The 19,122-nt window shown below is 42.1% G+C and overlaps 1 protein-coding gene across 4 annotated transcripts in view; it reads left to right on the top strand.

Moving 5' to 3' along the window:
- The window catches only part of TAF3 (TATA-box binding protein associated factor 3), a 122,401-nt gene that overhangs the window by 83,637 nt on the left and 19,642 nt on the right, over nt 1–19,122 (top strand). For 3 of the 4 annotated variants that reach the window (XM_030480176.1, XM_030480178.1, XM_030480180.1), the window contains 2 exons: nt 9,577–11,393; nt 16,965–17,047. In XM_030480176.1, the coding sequence (XP_030336036.1) occupies nt 9,577–11,393; nt 16,965–17,047 (1,900 nt within the window). Of the gene's footprint in view, nt 1–7,457; nt 8,515–9,576; nt 11,394–16,964; nt 17,048–19,122 lie in introns of those variants that run through there. The other variant, XM_030480179.1, reaches the window with a different exon arrangement.

The raw sequence follows: 19,122 nt of genomic DNA on the forward strand, positions 1-19,122 counted from the left end.
AAAGAAATATGTGATGTCTATGGGATAATTATGCCTTACCATGGCAGGGGGGTTAGAACTAGATGATCTTAAGGTCCTTTCCAACCCTAACTATTCTATGATTCTGTAGTATTTCTTGGGTTCTTTAGCTCAGTCACAAAATAAGATAGGAAATAATCACTGTATTTTCTCACTTCTGAATCCAAGCACCTGAATACATACGTAAATTGCAAATCTGTGAAGTACTCAAACCAATTCTGCAATGCCAGATAAAATTATTAGAATGGCACAAGTATGGGTACCCCAGTCTAATAAATACCTAGTTCGTTCCTCTGCTAGAAGGTATAAATAGTTGCTTCCTAAAAGATTTGTAAAAGTCTGGGGTTTTTATCACAGGGTTTTATTGAAGGCAGAACAGTGTATTTTCCTATACAAGACCATAATATATAAAAGGAAAAGCAGTGTGAAATCCTTCCAAATGTTTATATAGGTTCAGCGGGTTTGTTTTCAGTATGATTTGTGATACTTGAAAAGCTGGTTTGGAAAGCTCAGCCAGGAAGATCAGATACGGAGGTGCAAAGTGAAAAGACTGACCATCAGCTTTCCTTTTGTCAGGAAAAACACCTATAAACCCCTCGTATTATATTTGAGAATTGTTAGCTCCAGATAATACCATGTGGATTTTGAGTCTTTAGATCATAAAGGCGATCTTTGCAAGAGGAGCAGTGCCCGATCTTAGTTGTAACAGAAATTCTCCTCCAGGAATACTCCCAGGAAGATTATTGAACTACTACAGGTACTGACATCGGCTACAAATATCTACTTGTGCATATTTCTTTAAAGGGAGGGAAAAAACCCCACCTTAATACACAGTATTACCATAGCTAGGGCCTATTATACTATTGTAATCATAGCCGAAGCAAGAACGGTGATTAACGATGGCAATTTATTGTATCTGACGAGGGGAGAAAATAGGAGATGTTGTCGTTATCATAAATCATATCATAAATAACCAAAGAGAAGCACTCAGAAAGCTTGTGTGGTGTCAGCAGCAAGCCCTTTCAGGCACGTTAGCCCAGGATGTAGCCATAGAAACCCCAAAGTCATATTGTTATCTTAGTCTTGCTGCAGTTATGTGATACAACAGTATTAACATATAGATTAGGCCATTTATAATACTAGGTGTCATTTCAGGTTGGCTTGCTTATATAGCATTTTAGGTTTTTATTGTGCCGAATGTTAGGGAAATGCTGCATTTTTACAGGTCAGTATAGAGCCATTTATAACGGATCATCTTCACACCTCTGTCAGTCTTGCTGATGTACCCTGTTATTGATTGGTTGTACTCTATGGGTTGTCATTGCCTAATTACCTTGTCTTTGCTAATAATTGTATTTTTTAGAAGTCAAAATGTTCCTTTAAAGAGAAAACCTCTCTGCCTGCATGTGCACTTCAGGGCAAGTTCCTGATCCTCTTGAGGATCATACACTCCATGCAGATGAATCCAGATTTGGGTATGGAGGTTTTCTGTCCCTGGCTCTATATGGTGTTTCTCATGTCACACTCTGCTCTGCATATTTCAGGGAAGAGTCTCAATCCCAGGTGATTCACAGCAACACCAAAGTGACTGAACCAAGGCTGCCTGCTGATAGAGAGCTGGCTGGTTCTCACACATCTTCTTGCTCGATCACTTCCTAAAGATGCTTCTGTGGTTGTTTTTGCTCCCTATGCAAAGTAACAGCTCCAGATACATTAATATAGCGCTACCATGCACATGCATTTATTCATGTACACATGTGTGATCTACAAAACCTCTTGAGCCACTATTAGAAAGTCAAAGCAAAAATAAAGTCTCTCTCTTTGTATTTAGACAGAAACGTGGTTTTGCTTGCTGCATGCAGCACAAATGCAGGACTGAGATTTCATCAGGTAGGAGAGAGACAGTGAGTAACTGAGTTGGTAACAATCTGCCAATGCTGTTTTCCTGTCTTCAGCAGGGAGCTGGGTGGGTAGTTTGGCTTCATAAACATTGCATATTCTAAAAGGCGTTATAATGAGGACTGCCACTCGTATTTTGAAGTGTTATTCTCATTGCATCCAATATCCTAAAGCAGCACTGGAAGCCAAAGGTGCACATTATACCCTAAGCCACGGTGTGATGCCTGAAGAGTCATGCTCCACACCTCTCGCCTCTTCCTTCCCCCACCCTTAGGCTTGCATGTTGAGCAGCTTGATCTAGTGGAAGGTGTCCCTGCCCGTGGCAGGGGGTTGGAACTAGGTGAGCTTTAAGGTCCTTGCAACTCAAACCATTCTATGATGATATACATTACTTATGTATATCATAAAAGTTGTGGTTTCTTTCTGGCAAACTACCAATATCTTTTTCTCATGCTGGTGTTCAAAACTTTATCTCCATTGATTTCATACCAAGAAATGCCTAATCAAGAGTGTGAAGCACTTGTTCAACAGGGTGGAGAGATAACTGAATTGGCCTGGAAATCTGTGAGTCCTGAACCAGATGATTATTGTCATCTGTATTTCAAGGTGGATGGATTTATTTTGTCATTAGGGATGGAGCGGGGGTTTGTTGATCACTTGTAGCTTCTTAGACAGGTCAATAACTACTTGTGGAGTGATTGATAAATGTATACACTAAGTCTCTCAGTCCTGTTGAACGCTTCCAAGTTCAATCCTGGCTAATACTGATTGTTGGAGGCATCACTTTGGCCCAGAGTTTTCTAGTGTGACCAACAAATCTGGATGTTTAACTTCAGGCACATTGAACATCCTCTTTACAGTGTTTCAGTCATTTATGCAGAATTACCAGCTACACCTGAAAGCTCTTCTTTATTTTTTAATGTGTTTATGGTTTCTGCACTTCAGAACGTAGCAAGAAGGCCCTGGAATGAGCTTGCTGGCAATGTCAGTGGGAAAATGTGAGACACATGGAAGATGAGCTCCTTGCTGGTGATCTCTTACCAGCTCCCATAGAAAGTGTCAACTGGAAAATGTCAGGGTTTGGCAATAGGTTGGTTAATCTCCTTTATACAGTAAAAGAGAAACCTCTTGGTGTATCAGCTCTTTGGTAAACAAGTCACATCAGTGATCAGTTGCCTTCATATGGCAGAGAAATGATATATATAATACTATATATATAACACATACATATATACACATATCTATATAAAATCTAGCAGTTTAAGCTCAAACTGTACTGCAGGTATTTTAGTGTGTTCATTTTGCATTAGGGTATCAGGATATTGGCCTGGAGGATATCAGGATTGAATTTTGTTGCTCTTCCATTCATTTCCTTTATGGACTACAAGCACACGTTCTGTTTGTTTTGGGAAAAGGCTGTTGTTATTACAAGTTAAAGAGATAAAACCTATCGTGGTATAAGACAAAAACTTTTCTCTTTAACAGGAGGCAAAAGCCCCTACTTACTGGGCATGATAGAGATGTTAAGCTCTTGACTTAGTGACTTAAAATTTCCTAAAAGGTATCTTTGTCTTAATCTCATGCTTTATCTAGACAATAGGAGAATTATTCTGGAAGTCTGCAGGAAGTTTTTTGGTGGGTTTGGAGTTTTTGTTCCCTAAAAAGTTTCATATGTTGGGTGGGAATGATCATTTCCTTTCTTGCATTTGAGAGGCTGAGGTGGCTTGTGTCTAGACTCATAGAATCTTCATAAAAGGTATAAAACCTTCAGGTCAATAGCCATGCTGTCCTGAGGAGCATATGCTTGGGAAGAAAGAGAGGTCGAAGACTTCTGTGCAGGCATTGCCCCACAAAAGTCTTTATGAGTCTAATTTTCTTTAAAGATTCTAACACTTTCAACTCCTGTGCTTAAGTATTTGGTACCATGCAGTGCAAAGGAGCAGAGAGACCTGATATCATGGAATCACAGAATGGTTTGGGTTAGAAGGGACCTTAAAGCTCATCCAGTTCCAACCCCCTGCCACGGGCAGGGACACCTTCCACTAGAGCAGGTTGCTCCAAGCCCCTGTGTCCAACCTGGCCTTGAACACTGCCAGGGATGGGGCAGCCACAGCTTCTCTGGGCACCCTGTGCCAGCGCCTCAGCACCCTCACAGGGAAGAGCTGCTGCCTCAGAGCTCATCTCAATCTCCCCTCTGGCAGGTTAAAGCCATTCCCCTTGGCCTGTCCCTACATCCCTTGTCCAAAGCCCCTCTCCAGCTTTCTTGTGGGCCTTCTTTCGGTATTAGAAGGCTCATGAGCTGATATGATATGATACGATACAATATGATATGATATGAGCAGAAGAACTATGCATGAAAGAAATGTCTGATCTACTGATACATCTTTATTTGGCCATTGGCTTTCTGTTAGAAAATAAAATGTTCAAATTCTGTTTAAAAAGAAAAGGGCTGTGGAAGAAGTCTAATGGAGACATCTGCTCATTCAGACTTCTATCTTAATGGATTTATTCTGATAGCTGATACTGTTTATCAGCCGTCCTAAAGTTAGTATCAAATACCAAATGCCAAAATCTTGCATTATTATAATAACAAGAGCTGGCTTCCACAGGAACTATTACCTGCCAGAGCTTTGTGCAATTAATACATTAGTCCTTGCATTGAAGGTAAGAGGCTGCTGTCACTAACATCATGTTATGCTTTCTTCAACAAGTATGTGTCCGGCTTTAGGCCAGTGTTTCTGACTCTGCTTCATCTTGTACCTAAAAAGCATGGTTTTTTCCTTAGATCTCCAGGTCTTAGCCAGATGCTTTTACCCTGTCACCACCCTGTGACATAGGGAAATATTAATCCAGTTAGAAAAGAGAGGCTGGAACTTTGCTTAATTAAATACCAGCCAATAGATAGGGTAAGTTTTTGGCAGGACCAGGAGGTGAGCAGAGATCTTGCCCATCCTAGTCTGTGCCATGTTCTCTAGGACATCATCTAGCTGCTATCTTTGAACCTACAAGTCTGGTAACGACCAAGATGATGTCAATTTTAATTATATATATATGCGTGTATATATATAATAGATATGTATATATGTACACACACATATATAAAATAGGTTTTCTTGCTTGAAGACTGCCTGTGCATAGGTGCCTTTCTCTTCATTCAGAAGAGTTTTGCATCTGTTTTTTCCTGTCCATCTGACCTGTTGTTGAAAGAGCAATGGGTGCAGCCTCCCCTGGTGAGGCAGCCAGGAGAGCATGGTAGCATGGTTCTGGCAAGAAAGCCAGGATTTCCATTCCTTTGTACCCCCATGTCTGTGTTAGGGACAAATAGTCTCTTGATCACTGTGAACTTGGAAGTTCATTACTGAACTGTTGAGTATTGCTGTCCTGAAACTGAGCCATGGCCAAATTAAGAAGGTATATATTAAACAAGCCTTCGGTTTTGGAACATTGAGGTACTACAGGAACATTGAGATTCTAAGAAATTTTGCGCTTCTTTAGTATTTTTTCCTTTAAAAAGTGCAGGAGTTTCAGTTTCTTGCCTGAACTGTCCAGCTTAAGAAATTTTCCACCATTTGAAGTGGTGACAGATCCCCACGGCTTGCATTTGGGATTCTGATGCTTTCTGTCCAGCGATCCCGAGGAGCTACATATTAATCAAGTTCAGCTTTTACAGCACCTCTGTGAGATGGAATTAGCATCACTTGTCAGATGGGAACACAGCAGTACATGGTGTGACCTGCCCAAAACGATGCTGCAGACCTGTGTGAAGACAGGAGTGGATTCCTTCTTCCCCTACCCTCAAAATCATCCTTTCATGCAAGTGAAGAACTCGCATCCTCATAGATTACACGTCCTAATATTCTCCAGTAAGAAATGCTGCCTTAACAAACAGTTCTCTCAGAAGCAGCATCTAGCAGCTATCAGCTTGTTTTATTTCAGCAATGGACAGACTCACCTTTGGGGCTGCAACCTGTGCATCATCTGAACCCTGGCTCTGCACATGGGGCTGGCTGACATAATAACCAATTGCTCTGTATAGCTTTAGTAATGTGAGCGTTAATATTGATTCAGCACTGACTTCTCTAACAACCAAGAAAAAAATGTATCTGTTATCTTCAGAAACCTCCCAAACAGCTCCAGTCTCCTTTCATTACAGGAGAGAGTTATTAGGGCAGATGGCCGAGGTGATATCCATTTGACCTATAGATGCTAACTCGAGTCGGATCATTAATAAGGTGGCCGGAGATAGGGAGAGGTGGCAGTAAAGAGAGTTAAAAAGCAATCCTGTGCACAAAGGATTGCACGTTGGGAAGCGCCGGGTAGTGAATGAGACGGACAGAGGTGAAAAAGTGGCCGCACGGTTTTAAATGCTCATCACCAAGTCAAGCAGATTACACCTAAAAGCTGATGTTTTCCCATATTTGGTCCCTGCTCCGGTGTGAATCCTTTGGGAGGAAAAAGAGCCTGGACTTGAATGCAAGACAGAGATTTCGCTTTGTCTGATTAAACCCCCCCCCATAAATAAAAGTGCTTTATTGTTTTCTGCCATGGCCACAGCTGCGGTGGCTCAGGTTTGAAAGCTGCTGCCTGGCACAAAACCAGTCCACACTGAAGGATCAGCCCGTGGCCTCTTTCCAAGAGAAATTTGGATTTCATTTGACCATGATAGGATTCCAGATTGTCATCTGAGCATGTCTGAGAAGTGGTGAATGTGTGTCAGTAGTTAAGTGCTCGTGAACTTCCTTAGTCCCTGGATTGTTCAGGACTGACCCAGGCAATTTTTTCCAGATGTTTTGGGGGAATCCAAGTCCGTATAAAAGGGATGGTAATGCTTCTGCTTCCTTACTAAGTTGTCTTTGCGGCTTGCAGGAATGTGCATGAAAGCTGGAGCCAAGACACCCCAATTTCTAGTCTCACCTCTACAAACTGCACTTTAACCTCTTCTGCCCTTCCCTGGCATCTCCACCCAAGATCACAGCAACTTGGTGGGCCCGGTGCAAACTTTACTTGGCCTTATTAAGAAAGAAACAAGCGTTGCTCTTTTTTCTTATTGTACAAAACTCCGGTCCCTGGTCTCCAAACCTCCTCTGGAATTGTTTTTTCGCCTTTGATCCGGCAGCTGCTGCTATTCTGCAATCCTGAGCAGGGAAAACATGAGAAGCACCTTGGGATGGCAAGGAGTTACAAGAATATGAATTATCGCAGCGCGCTTCCGTGAGACACGATGGAAAAGTGGCTGTTTTAGCAGAAATCTTTAGCAAAGAAATGTTCTGATATTTGTAGTAAATGCAGTTTTTTACAGTTTGGTGCAGTAGTTTCCCTTCCACTTTATTGACTCTTTTTATCCCCGTGTTTCTTTATATTCAAACGGTTTATGTTGCTATCTCTAAAGTCTGCATGAATGATCAAACCTTGTCTTCCCTAATGTTTGAATTGGGCTGCACTTTTCATCTTGTAACCAACGCAGACGGCTTCTCCACATCCTCATTTTAAAGTATGGTGTTTGTTTTACATTTTATCACTCTTTAAAGTGTGAAATGAAAACAAACTCTCAGTGGCACACGAGGGGGAATGGGCTGGGGAGGGAATTGCTCGGTAGCAGCCGGCGCTGCGTGACATCTGATGAATGCTAATTCTTCATCCCCAGAACAGTCTCGAGCAGATGAAGGCAGCTGATTTCTGCAACAGCTTAAACAGAGATTGAAATGACTTCCATGATCTGGAAGCAGATTTTTTCCCCCTATGGCAGGTGCAGGCTCGGTCCGCAGAGATTTCTCAGTTATACTCTTAAGTTTGCAGTTTATAAACTGTAATGTCAGTGCCCAGCCAGGCAAAACCAAACTCCCAAACACTTCTGTTCTTCACGGAAGGCTAAGACTTTATCCTCAGGCAAAGGCTCCTCTCTGGGCTGGCTGCTGTAAATCCTCTGGGCCCTGGCAAAAGCCAGAGTTGCTAGCTCATTTTACTTAATTTGTGATGCTGGCAAGATTTGTGCTGCAGCCCAGGGCTCTTGACTCAACTCTCCTAAATCAGAGCATTGACACATTACAGTAGAGAAACAGCAGCACAGAAAACCTGAAAATAAATGCCTTGTAAAGAGAGATTTCAGAAAGATGCTGCCTGACAAAGCTGTAAATGGCGTTAGTGTTACATTACCAGCTTCTTGGTGTTTGCTTCTTTAAAACCTCCTCATTAAGAAGTTGGGGTTTAGCCGCTGTCATAATAAATGGGTTTTACTATATATTCCATGGGAGAATCTTGGGGCACTTGATATCTTTCCACAGAAACCCTGCTAGACAAAATGTCATGCGTTTTTGCAGGTGGATAAACAGAGACATAGGGGGAAGTGAAGTGGGGTTGTCTCCACAGGAATGTTAACCAGCAGAGGCGTAATGAAGTAATTACAGCAAATATAAATGTGTCAGGTTAACACCAGTGTGGACATTTGTATCCCAGACTAAGAATCCTTTTTCCTGCTTGGATAATTCCATTTTGAAAGTGAGGAAGTGTAGCCAAGAGGATAAAGTGCTTGGCTGTGCTTGGCGAAATCAGAGGTTCTCTTCTTCTCAAACCTGCTGTGGATTTGCTGGGAGATCGCAAGTGAATTTTCTCCTTTCTCTGCACCATAATGTCACATGTGTAGGACTGAAAATGGTGTTAAATGTAGGGAAAAGAATAATAATTGCTATTAAACAAAAAACCAGAGCAAGCACACATGCGGTATCCACAGTGGCTTGAAACAGTTGGTGCCTGATGTCCACACTGTGCATGTTTCAGGTTTGTCTTATCTTTAAAAGCTGGTTTTTTGGTCTCTTAGCATGAATGCCCACTTGTGATTGGAGCATTCCTCTGGCAACACACCTTTTATTTTGGTTTCACTACAGCAGGAAGCCAGCATATGCACTCCAGGGTTGCTCATGGTGCAAACGAAACAACAGTAAGGGGGGGAATGCATTTCAGAGGCATGCTCCTGATCCAAACCAACACACACGCAATGCTGGGGTGTTCCCGTTCATAACAGATAATGTCCGTGTGCAGAAAGCTCTTAAGATGGTATCAGAGACAGAACCTGGCAGGTTGAATGGGGCTTAGTCCTCTGCCTTAACCTTCAGACTGTGCTGCTTCAAGGAAAACAGACCAGGTTTAGGAAGACATTTTCCTAGTAGTTAATTTGCAATCAAAATTGTGTGATATAGAGGCAAGACAGCTAATTCCAGTGAATTTTACTTTCATGTATGCTTTGCAGTTCTCTTTGTTCCAGCAAAAATGCTTCAACCTCTCTCCCTTCATTTAAAATGAAGCAGGTTCATGTTACTGTAATCCCAACAACTGCAGGAAGAAATAATTGGGATGTTTTTAGGTAGAACTGACACTTTAAACCTGCTTCACGAAGTCTGTCACCATTGGTGAGCTCTTCCCTCATATCCTTTGCTCATGGGTTTGACATTACACTGCGATGAGGGCACTGCCAGTTGTGATGGTGGCTGGTGCAAGGCAGGAGATGCCACACTTTCCTTCCAGGTGGACCAGCAAGAAGCTGTTGGTTGGCCAGTTACCTCTTACAGGCTGAGATGCATGTGAACATTTGCTGTGATGCTTGTTTGCTTCTGTAAAACACGTTTTAATTATCCTAATGCCTTTGTAATATGTTCTTTGCTACAGAAGAGGAAGAGGAACAGGTGCCCACCGATGGAGGTACATCTGCAGAGGCCATGCAGGTGCCACTGGAAGAAGAGGGAGACATGGAAGAGGACGAAGCAATTAATGATGAGAACTACTTGAGCAAAAGACCATTAGACAGTCCTGATGCTGAGGAATTTCCACCTGTGAAACGGCCAAAACTGTCTGTTTCCAAAGGTGACGCCTTGGACGGAGCTTTGGAACCACGTGAGCCTCTTAGCTCAATAAACACTCAGAAAGTACCACCAATGCTTTCTCCAGTTCATGTTCAGGACAGTACAGACTTAGCCCCTCCTTCACCAGAACCACCTATGTTGGCTCCCATTGCAAAATCGCAAGTGCCAACCCCCAAAACTTTAGAGGCAAAGCCATTTGTACCCAAAACAAAGTCCAAAACAAGTTCTCCAGGACAGAAGACGAAATCACCTAAAACTACACCTTCACCAGTGGTAACTGGAAGTCCCATACGTTCACCAAAAACTGGATCCAAAGAGAAAAAGTCACCGGGTCGCGCCAAGAGCCCAAAAAGTCCTAAAAGTCCAAAGGTTCCTGCTCATGTTCCTCAACCACCGGTCAAGCCTGAAACACCAAGTAGAACCCCTCTGGCTGCATTAAGTGACAAGATAGGAAAGGAAAATATTCAAGTGAAACAAGGACAGACGCCACCTGAGCCTGCCACCAAGCCAAATATTGAAAACCAGACTAAGAAAGTACCAGTGATGGACAAAACCATCGATGATTCAATCGATGCTGTGATTGCTCGTGCATGTGCGGAACGAGAACCCGATCCCTTTGAGTTTTCCTCCGGTTCCGAATCAGAAGGGGAAATTTTTACCAGTCCGAAAAGACTTTCTATATCAGAGACTACAACTCCTAAACCTTCTGTTTCTGCCAATAACACAAATAAGGCAGGAGCGACTCCAATACCTCCCTCAGGTGGAACTTCAAGTTCAGACATTTCATGGACAATGGATGACTCAATTGATGAGGTCATTCGAAAGGCAAACATGGGGACACCTTCTAATCCACCTACCAACTTCACTTACTTCTCCTCTCCTTCTGCTTCACCACCAACTCCAGAACCTCTTCTCAAAGTCTATGAGGAGAAAGCCAAGTTGGCTGCATCAGTAGAAGTGAAAAAGAAATTGAAAAAAGAGCTCAAGACAAAGATGAGGAAGAAAGAAAAACAAAAGGAAAAAGATAAAGAGAAAAACAAGGAGAAGAATAAGGAGAAGGAAAAGAACAAGGAGAAGGAGAAAGACAAGGAAGGAAACAAGGAAGCAAAGTTTCAGTGGAAGGAACTACTCAAAGATGATGATCTTGATCCCTATAAATTCAAACTAAAGGACTTTGAGGATGCTGACACAAAAGTAAAGTTGAAAGACGGCAACACCAAAAAAGACCGAGAAAAACATAAAGATAAAAAGAAAGAGAAAGAGAAAGGCAAAAAAGACAAGGATAAGAAAGACAAAGAGAAACTTAAAGATAAGAGTAAGGAAGATAAGATAAAGGCTCCATCAGCACCTCTCGTGTTACCTCCCAAAGAAATGTCTTTGCCCTTGTTCAGCACACCAACTGCCATGAGGCTTCCCAGCATGTTACCTTCCTTGTCTCCAATGCTTCCTGAAAAACTGTTTGAGGACAAAGAGAAACCAAAAGAGAAGAAGAAAGACAAAAAAGAGAAGAAGAAAAAGAAAGAAAGGGAGAAGGACAAAGAAAAGGAAAAGAAGGAGAAGGAAAAGGAGAGGAAAGAAAGAGAAAAGAAAGAGAAGGAAAAAGAGAAACACAAACATGAAAAGGTAAGCTCTTTAGTTGAGGTGGCATACTTGCTTGGAAAACACACATGGATTCCTATATTTGCTGCTGAATGTTGTTTAAGAGCTTTGAGGAGATGTGTGGCTACAGGTTTGGTAAGTTTTAAAAACAGCAGCTCCAAGAAAGACGTCCACCAAGAGTTTCAGGGCTTGTCCCACCTCTTTGGACGACAAAACAGTGGAAGTTCAATCCTGTGAATTGGAAATGTGAGATTGTCCTTCTGGTTTTCCTCAACTCACTTTTCACTTTGGAAAGCTGGGGCTCAGGCTCAGCAGCAGCACACACACCACAAATGTATGTAGTGTTGCAAGGCACAGATTTGGTTCTGTAGATCTCTACTGGTAGGGCCAGCAACCTTATACCTGCCATATAGACTTTCATTTACTGTTTCAAAGCCCTAGAAGCCAGTAGATTACCAGGTGGACAGACGCGAGGAGCAGACCACCTTCAAATAAACAAGTTCACCAGTAGTCTCTGATTCTCAGAAGAGCTGTTGAATCTTCTCTTAGCAAGACTCCAATTTGTTTGAAGTAAGAAAATTGTTCTCAAATTATGGTCTAAATGTCACCTTTCGTTTTGAATCTGATGCTTGAGAGAGAGAAGGGGAGAGCTGATTGTCAAGTGGGTTGAGCTCCTTCCACTCCTGTAACTCGTCCTGATTTGCATCAGCCAAAGATAATTTCTTCTTTCCAGTATCACCTAATCTTGAGAATATAGTTAATATTTCAGAAATGAAACCAGCATATTTGCATGTTATCAGATTTGAAATCCCATTAGAATCGGCTCCTCTAATTCCGGGTTTGCTCTAATTTTTTTCTCACTTCACCTTTTAATACGCATTAAATTGTTATTAAAAAAGAAGAAAAAAAAAAAAGAAGAAAAGAAAGAGATTGTCTTCATATGTGATAACCTTGGATCCAGGATTTCCTAAATCTCTATCCTTAGCATTAGGAAGCACTGCATAACTTGTGGTTTTACCAAGAAGCTCTTTACGTCCTGCTCTGAGTGCAGTAATTCATACAAGCTCAGATTTGGGACATTCCTCACCTTCCTTCTTTGCCACTGTACCCTGGACTTGAAATAAACCCCTGCTATCCAAACTTGACACATTTTTTAAGCTGACAAGTGGTTTTCCATGCAGAATCTGAGTGATCTGGAGAACTAACATTCGTCTGCTGTGGATGAGTTGGTGGTTGCCCAGTTGTCCATATTAACTTAATGTCTGGGTTTAGACTGCAGCAGCACTTTCATGGATTCCCCATTTTGTCAGTCTTTTCCTCATGCCTGAGGTGTTTTGTCAGTATTCCATTAAGAATTTCTGCAGAGCATCATAGAATCATAGAATGGTTTGGGTTGGAAAGGACCTTAAGATCATCCAGTTCCAACCCCCTGCCACGGGCAGAGACACCTCACACGAGAGATTTCTTTCTAAGTTGAATACATGTATATATAAAATAGAGTTGCCTACTTTTCGTACGTTTGATTTTGCATTTCTTCTGCAAGTCTCTATATCTAGTTTGCTCTAGAGCAGTAGAACAGGTACACAAACAAATACAAACTGGTAAAGCTTTAGCATAGACAGAAACATTAGGAAATATATATGTATATAGGAATAGAAATATTAGGAAACATATATATATGGTTTAGTGTGAGATGTCCGTGCCCATGGCAGGGGAGTTGGAACTAGATGATCTAAAGGTCCTTTCCAACCCAAACCATTCTATGATTCTATATATATGAGTTCAACAGTAATAAAAACTCGGGACAAATTAAACTGACAAAGCTGCCCATTACCTCAGCATAAAGTCCCTGTCGAAAGATAAACTTGAAAGCTAAAATGCATGAAAGAGTCCCCAGATAGAATTAAAATTTAAACTGATTCTGGATAGATAAGCTTTTTTTTTATTATTATTTTTTATTTTTTTAAATCCACCTCTTTGGTGCAAGTCAGGATTTTCGACATAAATTTTCCCCTTTAAATCTCTTGAGCGATTCTCATTTTTTGCAAGGCCGCACTGCTGGTGTCCTGGAAAAATGGAGAGTTAGAGCTTTATCAGTTGGTGCCCTGAGGTATGTGGCAAAGAAGCTAAATCCTTGAAGATTAGCAAAAAAAATGCAGCACATGGCAATAAGGGGCTTATATGACTACTAGTATTAGTTCAGGTGAAAGAAGTATTGCTTATACATAAAACTGGACAAATCCACTGACAATGTATTTTTAGTTAGCTACAAAGGAGTCTTATATTGCTGGACTTTACCTCTTTGGTGATTTGGGAAGCTTAGTAATCCACTGTAAATGCTCTTCTGCTGGCCCCAATTCCCCGTATTACTCCAGAATGCTGCTCTTTCGTTTTAACCCCTAAAAGTACATGTTTCCTTAATTTAGGTTTTAGATCACACAGTGACTTATTTAGGCAGCAGTTGTGCTGTAAGAGCAAATGACTGAGTTGAGTTACTGCTCAGACACGTAACTTCCGCGGCGCGTCTGCATCTGAGGTGTAAGTGCAACCTGAAAGATGAGTTTGTGGGCTCACTGCAGTTTCAGCTCTTGATGGCCAGCAGAAAACATCAGATTTCTATTTCTAATATCATTATACTTAAAGAGTGACTCGATAATGTTTCCATTTTTGAGTGTTGTTATAGTTATTATCTAAGTGTGATTCCCATCCTGTTGGGAAGTTCATAGAATCCCAGACTGGTTTGGGTTGGAAAGGACCTTAAGATCATCCAGTTCCAACCCCCCGCCACGAGCAGGGACACCTTCCACTAGAGCAGGTTGCTCCAAGCCCCTGTGTCCAACCTGGCCTTGAACACTGCCAGGGATGGGGCAGCCACAGCTTCTCTGGGCACCCTGTGCCAGCGCCTCAGCACCCTCACAGGGAAGAGCTGCTGCCTCAGAGCTCATCTCAATCTCCCCTCTGGCAGGTTAAAGCCATTCCCCCTTGTTCTATCACTACATGCCCTTGTATGTTGAAGCTTTTTATCATGTTTTCCCTGTAATTTTGCCCCTGGAAGACACAGAACAGCAACTGGTACCCTGCATAAATAGCAGGAAGCAGACCTGAAGGCTGCATGCTGCAAGTATTCGACGGTCGCACCGAGGAAGAGCTGCCCCATGGGGTGCTGGCTCAATGGGGTGAGCCAGAAAAGGAGGCAGTGAGCTGAGGTGCTGCCTTGCATGCACTGCCAAATTAAAAGCAAACACTCGAAGCAGTTACACACCACTTCTACTACGGAGATTACTGGGTGTGTTGCGGGAGTGACTGAGCAGCTCAGGAAGCAGCTGCTGACCCAGTTTCAGCCTTAACCTTAATACACAGAGCTGTACACTAAAGTAGTTGAGGAGCTGCTTCGTGAGAAATGGAGCTGTCCTTGCATCAGGGCAAGGCTTGTTGGAGGTGCCCCAAAGTAATCTGCCCCTCATCATGAATCAAAATCCTACCACTGATAGCGAGGAAGACCAGGCTATGTAGGATATAACTGTGAATGCTTCCTAATTTTCTCTCTGCTCTGGTCATGCAAACCCTACACACAAACCCATGTTGTAGAAAATTGCTTCCTCTCCTGTTATATCAAAGGATAAGATTTAGGATTGTCGTGGAGCAGTTTTCCTCTCACAGCAGACTGTGATGTGGGTACCTGAGCTTAAAGTGGTTTATTTGCTTTTCTTCTGCCACATGAACCCACACCACTGTTGTTTGGAACAACTTGCCCCATCCCTGGCAGTGTTCAAGGCCAGGTTGGACACAGGGGCTTGGAGCAACCTGCTCTAGTGGAAGGTGTCCCTGCCTGTGGCAGGGGGTTGGAGCTGGAGGAGCTTTAAGGCCCCTTCCAACCCAAACCAGTCTGGGATTCTATCTTTGTAGTACACAAATAATAATACAAAGGACCTTTCTACAAAGAACAGATGACACAGGTGTCTTTCTGTGCTGTGTGCTGCAATCTGAGCAGCAGTGCCTGTCCTAGAAAGCTTTGTATTCAAAATAGGCACTGCAGAAGGAGGAGAAACCTGCAGGAAAAGAGGTAAGATAATCTGTGCAAAGCCATGTGCCTGAACCTCCTGTACCCAGGATTCAATTCCATGTCTCTATCCCTTGGACATCGCTACAGGTTAGGATGCTGGAAAAGCAGTTACGAGATGTACCTATGGGAAGTGGCAGTGAGATTGTTGCAGGCATTATGAGCTCCAGAGTTAAAAAGCTTTCGCAGCGCTCCAGGGGAATGGCATAACAAAAAAATCATGCTATATAAACAAAAGAGTAGAGAGAGGCCTGTGGAGTAAGCTAATACATATCAATAGAGAGCTTCATTGAAAAGCATGGTTAACTGTGTCACAACAGAAATACTACTCAGGCTGCAGCCCTTCTCTCTCTGGAGTAGACGAGCAATTCCAATTCTCTGGGCAAGGTGCGTGGCACGGGGCTTTGTCATTGCCATTCCTCAATGTAAGTCCTCACTGAGTCCTCCCACCCTGGCCTGCTGCCTCCTGCGCTGCTTGCTGTGCCTTGAATGGATTGTTTGCTCCTCTTCCTGTATGAAAGCTTTTAAAACCAGATTTCTCTCACTGAGTTTTGCTCACATTTCCATTTAGTGTATGCAGACTATTTTTGTCTCTTGTAAGTTCCTGGACCACATTCAGCTAAGTAGTTATTTTATTAAAGATGCTGACGCACATGCTCAAAATGAGATCAGTCTCCCTTTCTTTCTATATATACACACATATATAATGTATATACACTTCTCATATATATGGATATAAGTTGAGCATCTTATGTATGGAGAATCATCACAGTGTCAACTGTAAAATCTGAGATGATTCTGTACAGATTTTGCAAAGCAGTAGCTCAGTGGGAGTTGGCAACTTTGCAGATAGTAGTTCAGAGACTTTAAGGATATATTCAAGAGGTTTAAATTCCACCAGAAACTGAGGTTGGAAACCAGGCTGTTTGAAAAATAGCCATTAGAAACCTCAGTCTAATTGCACTAAAAAGCAGTGGTTTGGTTATACCTATATGGATAAGCACTTTCATAAAGTACCCAGTGTTGGTGCCGGGGGTTTATTTGCTTCCTCTGTATTTACTTTTGGTTCAAGAGGGTCACAATACACTTATATGATGAAATAATGGAAATAATTAAATTTAAGTCTCAGAAAAAAATGCAAACACCTCAATGGGTCCAATCGAGTTTGAGTGCGAAGGTCAAAGCATTTCATATTGTTTAGAAACATACTGAGGGGTTTGTGTCTCTAGAAGAATACTATATTGGGAAGACTTGTTGTCAAAGTGTATGAGCAGGTACAAATGCAATGAAATTTCAAGTTGATTTTTAAGTATAGAATTGATATTTGTGATTTGCTGCAGTTGGGAGCTCCCAACAAAACTGTGACCATCATCCGTGTCACAGCATGAAGCATGAGAGAGCAGTGATCAGCCTCTCAGAGGTCTGTCTCATTAAGCTGATATACTCTGGTGAACTCCATCAGTGCTTTCATGTAATTAATATATTTGGGGAGTCTGCTTGCAGGCTCTGATTGATGATTGTGTTCCCTTGTACAGATAAAGGTGGAACCAGTTGTTCCAGCTCCATCACCGGTTATTCCTCGGCTGACATTAAGAGTGGGTGCAGGCCAAGACAAGATGTAAGTACAAATAAATCCATCTCTAAGGCTTATGTTTACCACAGTTCATGCTCTGTCACTTGCGGCAGCTCTTATTTGCAGTGGGAAATGCTTAAACATCAGTGGCAAATTACATCTATACAGCTATGACATCTTTTGACCATCCATCCATCCATCCATCCATCCATGCATCCATCCGACTCTGTTTCTCACTCCATGCCTTTCTAGGGCATGGATTACAAGACTCCATCTAGACTCATATGATGCCTCCAGTGACATTTAATGAGGTTTCCATAATGGATGGTTATCCCTAGTGTAACCTACAGCTAAGTTTCATAACACTCTTCAGCTAACAGTTGTTTTATGCTTTAAAACATAACACTTGAAGTTCCTTTATACGCATCTGTTTCATTATAACTGTTGATGATTATTTATGAGTGTACCTAACACATTTCAAATGGTGGTTCATTAGCTCCCTAATTACTGGGTGCTGTTGTGCAAGTAATAGTTACTTTGTACTGACATCATCCAGCACAAACAGGTAGCTGGAGAGGCTGGGGAAACCATGCGTCACTGGCCTTTTTAGGCTGGTCCTGTGTTGTATGTGAAGGGTTTCTTTTAATCACTTTTTTCATGTTGGTTTTAAGGGCTGATGGTACACATGAGCACCAAGCAAATCTTTCCTTTCCATTCATCACATTATGTAGTTGTTTCTCTTTTAGAGCCATTAGGAACTGAATCTCCTAATGGCTAATTTTTCTGCTTTAGAAGTTAAATGGCATCTTTGAGGATTATTCTCTTTCTCTGTGCTGTTCCACTCCTCCACAGTAGGTTATTGTGACTTTCACTGAAGTTGCTCAGGGACTTCAGTAATTTCTTGGGTTCTATGGGACACCCTCATCCCAAATACCAGGGCTGTTTCCCACTCTTCAACCATTTCTACTTTCTTCTTTCACAATATTTGAGTATGATTTAAGTTTTCTCTGCCTCAGGTTGCTGTATGAAAGCTCCAGCTTTCTCAGAACAGTTGTCTGTCCTGCTGTGCATGATCTGAATGTGCACATCTGGACACACTGCCCCTTTAAAGCCCACAGCTTCATTTTCCTCCTCGAGGAACTACGGGTACTCTTAAGCTCCTCTTTTTCAATAACTGTACAAGTGATTATATGGGGGACATTAAGTAATATTTCCAAGGCAGAACTTCTGAATTAAAGTTCTGAAGCCATATTTTAGCACCAAAGAGCTGACTTTGCTTCCCATCTTATCTCACCCGAGTCTTTCTATACCCACACACATTTTGAGAAGGGACTTCAGGCTCCATCTGCCTGCTACAAATCATACAGGTACATCATCATCAACCCTGCCAGCCCGTAGTGAGTGAGAGATACCAACATCTTGGTTTATGGCCTTTGGGGAAACTTGCTTCTATTCCAGTGTCCTTTCTGCATCTTCAGCGGCACGTTGACCACCATCTTTTCCCAGGCAAGTGGTGGAATCATCATCCCTGGAAGTATTCAAAAACCATGTAGACAAGGCCCTTAGTGCCATGGGTTAGTGGTGGGCTTGGCAGTGCTGGGGTAACAGTTGGACTTAATGATCTTAAAGGTCTTTTCCAACCTGGTAGATTCTGTGATTCTATGATTCTGTCTGACCTTAGGTGTCACAAGGGGGACTTCATCTTCTCCACATCCTTGAGATTGCTTTAAGCTGCATAACCAAGCAAAGTTTGAGCCATTAGTATTCCATCTCTATTTGCTTACTGCTTTCCGTTTTCTACCTTAAGTATCTCCTCACTGCGCACCATACTGGCCCCTGAAGTTGTCCTGGTGTAAATGACTATATCACCCAGTTGTGCATTCTGGCTAATAGCAAACAATAATTTGGAGCTTCGTAATAGCTTTTGGGATTTTTTCCATAGTTTTCCAAGGCAAAATCCAAGAAGAAACTTGATGTTACACAAGTAAATACAGTTTGTGCCACGTGTCTGTGGGAACTGCAATGTGTTGTGTGTCGATCCGGTGTCACACATCCAGAGCTTGCAGTGGAGGTGTCCTGCTTTAAATATTACTTTTGCTTTCATCCTCAAGAATTAAAAT

Source organism: Strigops habroptila, chromosome 3 (assembly GCF_004027225.2).
Source record: "Strigops habroptila isolate Jane chromosome 3, bStrHab1.2.pri, whole genome shotgun sequence".
In the NCBI taxonomy this organism is placed as follows: domain Eukaryota; kingdom Metazoa; phylum Chordata; class Aves; order Psittaciformes; family Psittacidae; genus Strigops; species Strigops habroptila.